Genomic DNA, 7873 nt, shown 5'->3' with positions numbered 1-7873 from the left:
GAGTCCGTCACCCTCAAGATCAAAAAGCAAGCCGACCGTATGTTAGATTTTTTTTTTTTTTTTTTTTTTTTTTTTTTAATAAGGACAGATGGATTCATAACAGGGTTGCATTATGATACAACATTAGCATTAAGGAGACTTTTTTTTCTGTGTTTTTTTCTTTTGTGTTCTCTCCCCCCCCCCCCCCCATTTCAGTCACTTCGTTTAATCAGCTTGTCAGTTCTCCTGTGGAAAAAAAACGCCCAATTGAGCCAGTGTTCAGTTTCGTTCAGACTGCACGTTGTTCTTGATCTCATAGCAATAAAGCAAACTTTATCTAGATAGCACTTAATCAAAAAGTTACAAAACACTTCAGGAGAAGAAAAAAGCTACACAGGGAGAAAAAGAGGACAATATAAACAAATGAAAACCACAAAAATATGGTTGTAAAATTAAGAAACAAGTGAGTTTCAATCTGCTTTAAAAAGCGTTGGTTTTAGCCCTTTCTGAGGCTTAAAAGCAGTTGTGGTAATGCAATGTTTTATTTTTGCTTTTTGAAAATGACAGGAAGTGCATTTCATTCGTGTTTAATGCCGATTTGACTCACTGTTTGGTCCCAGAGTCTGATGGCCGGCAGCTTCGGGACAGAGAACCTGCGTTTTTAAGTGACACAGAAGATGAACTGACAGACTCCCAGAAGACCAGTAAACACTCAGAGGTCTACTCTGCCACTGTGCCCAGTATAGACTCTGCAATGAGCTCTTGGGATAGCTCAGGGTTTGACGCAGGCTATGGTAGCCAAGGTGAGGTCCACAGTACGCTTGCTGTCTAAAAATTACCCATTTCCTTTCCTTGCGTTTAATGAGGTCAGTGGATTTTCTTGGGTTTTTTCAGGGACATATCTTCATAAAGCATCCGATATATTGCTTAATCCCAATGAGTGGCGACGTACAAAGCACAGGAGCCAAACCAGTTCCAGCTCTGCAGGCCTAGTCCACCACTCGGCGCTGTATGATGGGAGATTCACTGAGGATGAATGGGACAACCTACCTGGGTAAATGCAGTTTCCCTCCTGTCAACATCTTGTTTCATGTCAGCGCAGCTTTAAGTGTTATTGATTTCACAGTACAGAGATTATTTGATTTCATTTTCTGTGTACAAACAGTAGTGGAAAGTACATTTATTTGGTACATTTTTGAGGTATGAGAGAAATATTGTAATTTTTACTCCAATACATTCAATTGTATAGTTACTAGTTATTTTACAGATAAATAAACACATGATAGGCTTATAAAATTAAATACAGTGTCAAAGATTAAACGTTCCCAACCTGCTTGGCTTGTGACCCTTGACCAAAAAAAAGTATTGCTGAAATTGGACCACTTATGTTTCAGATGGCTATAAGTTGTTAGCAGTGTGACATTTCTTCGCTAAATTTCTTACATTGTTTCTTTTAAGTAAGTGCTGGGCAGAAAGAGGTACAACAATCCAATATTTCACAAAAAAGAGAGAAGTCTGTCTTCTATCTTGCCCCATTTAACATCCCATGACTCCTCAGACTTATCTTGCGACCCTTTTGGAAGGGAGCCTTACAACAAACAGAACAGAAACCAGGCACAAAGGCAGAATGTTGCTTACTCATTGTTGCATTGGTGCTTTTACTTAAGTAACGGATCTGAGTACTTTTCCACCACTGAATAAATACCAGCTTGTGTGTATTTTCTTTTACCCCTCTTTGGGTTCATTGACAAAGGCATTGTGTGTTGAATGCTTTCATGTTTTGTGCTTTTCCAAACTGTCCTTTTCTTTCTTTCTCAGGTATTCTCTCTCTCATCTGCTTTACTAACTGCCCACGAGCTCTTTGGTGTTTCACATAGATGCATCTTTTTTCTGTCACCCTTTTGTCTACACGAAAAAAAAGATTTCCTCAGAAAGCACCTAAAGCTCCCAAGGATACATCAGCCTTATGTCTCTTCACGCTTCCTTTTTTTTTCTCCCCCCTGAACTTTTGTGTCACATGCTTTCAAATTTCTGCTTCTTTTTTTTTTTTTTTATGGGTGACGTTACTTTTGTGACAGTGAACTATTTTAAAGGCTTTATCTAATCTAGCGGACGATTCAGCGTTTGAGCTGCCACAAATAAAAGAATTTATAGTAAACCCTCAATATGGTCCTGAGAGTTTTTCAAAGGGATTCTCCAGCACGCAGCCCCAAAACTGCATTTCCCATGCTGCTTTTTGTAAGCGGCACCGGCCTCCGAGACTGCAGGGCTGCTCTCATGTTCTGGTTCCTGCATTGTCATAGATACGCCAGCCCCCCTCGTTGCCATGGCACCCTGAACCAGGAGGACAGCTTCTGGTCCCGGGCTCTGCAGGACCTCGAAACCTGCGGCCAGTCGGAGATTCTCAGGGAGCTGGAGGTATGCCTGCCTGTCAGCCCCCCCCCTCCCTCTCCTGTTTCCTCTCCTCCATCTGCTTTGTCCTACTCATGTATTCATAGACTGGTGTCAGCCTAAATGACCATGCCAGATGAAGCATTATGATAATCGCCAGAGTGTGTAATCTGTTATTAAATCTGACAAGACAGACTGGGCACCTGCTGCCATACTGACCGAGGAAGGCTCTTGCACAATGCCTTGGCCTCTAATCAGGCTCTGTGTACACTTCATGAGAGGTTATACGTTTCTGTTCATATAGTAGCCTTTGTTTTTCTTATCCCAACATATGATGCTAATGATCTCCTTTCTGATTTTGTGCTCTTTCAGGCATCCATGACAGGTAGCGCTCTTAGTCTGTACCTAGAGGAGACCAAGAACAACGAGGACTCAGTGTTTCAGTCTGAAATTAGTCCCATTAAGAGGGGAGGAATCCATGGCGAGCCTAAGAACAAAAGCAACCTGAACATGTCATCTGGAGCCAGAGACGTACCATCCCGGGGCAAAGGGGACCCCTCAGATATTTTGTCCCCTACCGCCCTGGCACTGCACAAGGTAGCTCTCTTCGGGAATGACTTTAGAAATGTAGAAAAATTAGAGTCTGAATCATTTTCAAAACAAACAACAAAAATTCACATGTTGCCCAAAACTACACTACTGTTCCCCAGAATTTTCATTTAAAAAACATACATATTTTATAGCTATGAAGGTGCATAAATGTCCCAGACTTATGTTTTGATCCACAGCTACAATAATAGTGTGAAACTATATTAAAACATATAAACAGATTGAAGTAGTACACATTAAAAAAGGTTTTGCCTTACAATTTGCCAAATTATGTTTGTATTTTAATCCCATTTTGCTAATTTTCCCTAAACAGTATTACTGTACCCTGTTATATATTGCTCAGTAATTAAAAAATATATATATATGCTTACCTCTTAAACACAGTTTTTATTCCCTTATTGCATAGCCTCTTTTCCTCACCCCTTGTACCAGCACACCCAATAAGTACTTTATTAATGGCCATTATGTACTATATAATTCCACTGCAGGCTGTAGTCTTAAAGTGTTACTAAAACATTTAGGCAAAATGTGAGCATTGATCAGTCAGCAGCACCCTAGCCTCTGTACGCCCTGAGACGTCTTGTTTGGTGTCATCTCACAGTGCTATGTTTGACCGACTGGGCTGGAACGGGGACAGTAATGGAGCTGCAATGTGGAAATTGAAAATGTTTTGAGTTTACACATCTTACATGATGTCATGGAAAGTCACCTCAGGTCCCACATTAAAGCTGTTTCTTGTTATGGTTGAACCTGCTGACCTTCTTGTGTAGGTCTAAATCCGGAGAGAAACAAATCACACCGAGGCATGTGGCTGGGAAAACTTTAACTGTTTAGTATATACGTAGGCAGGACAATGGACACGATGAAAGAGCCACTTACAGTCACCTGTACAGTGTTGTGCAAAAATTACTACAATTGTGAAGTAAGGATTTGGATGTAAAGGTTTGCGAGATGAGATGCAAAACCTGGTACACTGTTAAAGATTATCATAGATTTATCGTGTCCACCCCTTGTTTTCATCTGGCCACTAAAATAAAAGAATAGTTTGACATTTAGGGAAATGCATTCACTTTCCTTCCAAAAGTCTGTTCAATATGAAGCTGTAGCTGGTTAGCTTAGCATCTATTCTAGGAAGCCACTGCACGAGAAGAAGACATGTTGGTGAGCTTTAGAGGTGCTGGTAGCCAAAAAAATTTATTTGTCACTTACGAGTCCACCAAATTAATGAAAAGTACAACACTGAATTGCTGGACTATATTTTTGAACAGTGTCAAAGCTTTTGCTTTGTAAAACCTCCTAGATAAGACCGTGTGCTGTACAATCTCTGTGCAACTCTAAGGTCTCTTGTTTTTTTGCAGGTGACTATGAGGAAGGACCATGAGAGCCATGACTTTGGTTTCAGTGTATCCGACGGGCTCCTGGAGAAAGGAGTTTATGTCAACATGATCCGCCCGGATGGCCCTGCTGACCAGGCAGGGTTAAGACCTTTTGACCGAATTCTTCAGGTAATGTTTGTGTCAACAAAGTTACATTTAAAGACAAATTGGGAAGTGGCTTTCTGCTTTCTCATGTCTGTATGCTAAATATGAAGCTGCAGCCGTTTAGTTCCCACCTAGACTTGATCTTGAACGAAGATGGAAATGGTCCCTCCTTTTAGCAGTTCAAACATTTATACAAATATATAAATGCAATAATCAAAACTGTAATCCCTTAACAGAACGTTTGTTACAACAACAGTCTCTTACCAGTCAAAGTCTGTGTAACCGGTTGCTGCACACTTTTAAAATTTGGCGCAGGGGTTCTTGCTGTTCTGACAAGTGTTCTTTTTATGAAGTATTGACTTTTTAAAGTGTCAGCCCTTTTATGTGTAGGTGGGGTTTTTTTCTTTGTTTTTTTTGGCCAGGCTTGTTACTTTTATTGTTTCTGTCTTATATTTTTATTTTATTGCATTTTCTCAAATGAATCTGGCCCACAGCTGGTAATGTTTTTCATCGCTATGTTTTTCCAATAAATGAAACTCAAAGCAATAAGTAAATTTCCCAAAATGTAAAACAATTCCTTCAAAGAACTGTGAATGCAGTAGCTTGTTGAATGATTTCATTTGCAATCTTTCAGGTGAACCGTGTCAGGACCAGGGACTTGGACTGTTGTCTAACTGTGCCCCTAATTATGGAGGCAGGAGACAGCCTGGACTTGGTCATTAGCAGGAATCCACTGGCGGCAGCAGACACTGGGCTGCCCGACAACTGTGACGACCCCTCAAACTCACTCTTCTGCTTTCCTGAGCGCAGGACCAACGGCATCGCCCTGTGACCACGACGACCATCACTAGCTTTTGAAACACTGTAGCGCTGGACCACACACACGGTTAAGTTTGTCACATGGTACCCCTCAGACAGACCTTTTGCGCATGTTCAGCACACAGAGCTTCCTCACACATGCGCAAACACAAACAGCCACTCTCTGCCTGAAAGCATCTCTGACTCACAAGTGCATGTGTTCACTACTGCAGGGTTTTAGTCACTGTGTTCACATGATGCATTTCAGAGAAGGCTCTGGCTTCAGGGCAGCAAGCCCCCCACCCCCTACCTTTCCTTTCCACAGGCAAAGCCACATGCAGGGTTATATAACAGGGGAGTCATAGCCTCTGACTGAGCCAGGACGTCCACACGCCACCGCTCTGGAGAGAGTCGAATGCTGCACACACTCTGCATAAATTCACCATATTTTGCTTTAATGAGCTTCATGTTCCCATTGAAAGAACACTTGCCCTCACCTTTCTTTTTATTGTACACAGTTACACACAAGACACATGCGATGTTTTAAATACATTTTAAACACACACACGCTGACACACAGGTTATGGATTCAAGATTAAGTGCACATTGTGCTTATTTGTGTTACTTCAGCCACGACTTGGCTCATTGCCCTCATTTCCAGTCTGTAACAGTACCTCCAAATAGGCAGAATGCCCTCTCTACTTGCCAAGTATCATTAACTTAAAGCCTCTCATATCTTAACACCAGGAATTCTTGTGAAGACACACTAACCTTTCTGTTTTAAAGTGCTTGTCCATTAACGGATCAGTAGTTTCTGAATGGTTCCAGAGAGACGTCCAGTGTTAAGAGGTAATTTTGTGTGTTTGTGTTTTGTTCCTGACTTGATCACTCTGCCACAAGTTTACAAAGATGTTAAATTTCACATTCTGTTTCTAATATTGCATTTGCACACAATGCACATTTCTGTTGATCTATTAGTTCAAATCTCCCGGGTTTCGCTTTCACGGAGTCTCTCCATTTGACCCTGCACTAAAATGATTTATTGATTTGTTTGTGGTCCATCACTGATGCTTAAGTGAAATACATCCTTTCGGAGGATGAAATGCCTTTCAGTGAATTTTTTTTATTTTTTTTTTTTTTTTTTTTCCGTTTTCACTCCACATCTGACTTGATTATCAGTTTTATCCCTCTTTACAGTAGTTGGCTTTCCTACCAGTGTTAAGCATGTTATGCAGTTTGTTATTTGAAAGTGCGCTTTTTTTTTTTTTTTATCATGACATGGTGTTTTATCAAGCTTTTGTGCAACAACTCTGGCCTGCTGGTCCAGCTGCCTCCCGGGGGGGGGGAAGAAATGTTTCATTTCATGTTTGGCTGATGTGAAGATGATGTGAGATGGTTGCACTGCCCTGTTTAGAGCAGCCTGATTAATGCTTGGGGCGTAACTTATTTTTTTTCAACTGATTTCAGACTAATGTCTTACATTAAATGTCATGTTGTATACAGAGGCCTATTTTTAAGGTTTTATATTAATTTATTGTACCTTTTTTTTATTTTACTGTATAATGTAAAATGGTATGCAGTGCTTTATTTTTATTTACAGTACATGCACATACAGTATAGTGTCTTCATGTAAGCTGTGATACTGAATGTGGCTGCACATTTTCTTAGGTTAATTTCCATATCCTGAATATGTCAGGATTCGGTTCAAAGGAACTTGAAAGATTTATTGGATATTATTTTTATTTTTGTTAATTTATTATAAACTAAGAAATGCATTTCTTTTTATGAGAATAAAATTATGAAACCTTAGTTGATTTGGATTCTGAACGTTGTCATTTGTTACTGGCACACACTAACTTAAGTGCATCAACACTGAGGTGATATGCAAATTTTTTTTTTTTTTCAGTCAACCAATTTGATCCATACTGAAATATCTCAACTATTTGATCGATGGCCATGAAATTTGGTTCAGACAGTTATCTTTTACTCCAGATAAATTGTACTGACTTTGGGATCACATGACTTTTCATCTAGCGCATCAAGTCAGCACTTGGTTTTTGACCACATACCTGCATGCTAACAAGCTAAACTACGTTGGTAAGGGTAAACATGTTAACATTGTGATTATGTTAGAAGAAATTAGCATTTAGCTAATATAACTGCTGAGCCCAAGCACAGTTTCAGAGTCCGTAGAATGGCTATAGACTTGAACTTTATCCAAAATCTAAAGTAATTATATTCTAATCTATGTACTACCAAAAAAAAACTTCAACTTCACAAAGAGACATCAAAATGTTTTTCCTAAGATTTAATACTTTTTGGTGTTACATTTTTTGGTATCCGTTTCACCACACACAATTTGGTGTATTTTCTTCCAGCTGTGAGCAGCTCCTCCATTTACTGCATTGCATTCTGGGAGGAAAAATGTCCATCAATAGCACACTCAAATTTACCATATGCGTTCTGTTTAAGTATACTTTATTGTCACTAGTGTGAACACTATACATACATCATCAAAGGTAAATTGTCCACTTATATGGATTCTTAGGCTTTGATACAATAAATCTGCAAGGATTGGAATAGACAAGTGCTTGACGGCTCTGTAATGTAAGACT

General features: G+C 39.8%; 1 protein-coding gene across 1 annotated transcript in view; it reads left to right on the top strand.

Moving 5' to 3' along the window:
* The window catches only part of grip2a (glutamate receptor interacting protein 2a), a 33360-nt gene extending 26293 nt beyond the window's left edge, over positions 1-7067 (top strand). The window contains 6 exon segments of the mRNA XM_046055390.1: positions 600-782; positions 874-1033; positions 2283-2397; positions 2743-2967; positions 4338-4484; positions 5095-7067. Of these exon segments, the coding sequence (XP_045911346.1) occupies positions 600-782; positions 874-1033; positions 2283-2397; positions 2743-2967; positions 4338-4484; positions 5095-5292 (1028 nt within the window). The 3' untranslated portion in view covers positions 5293-7067.
* Positions 7068-7873: the final 806 nt, after the last annotated feature.

Source organism: Micropterus dolomieu, linkage group LG08, assembly GCF_021292245.1.
Source record: "Micropterus dolomieu isolate WLL.071019.BEF.003 ecotype Adirondacks linkage group LG08, ASM2129224v1, whole genome shotgun sequence".
In the NCBI taxonomy this organism is placed as follows: domain Eukaryota; kingdom Metazoa; phylum Chordata; class Actinopteri; order Centrarchiformes; family Centrarchidae; genus Micropterus; species Micropterus dolomieu.
Note: the sequence above shows the minus strand (reverse complement) of the source record. Positions and strands in the feature narration are given on the sequence as shown.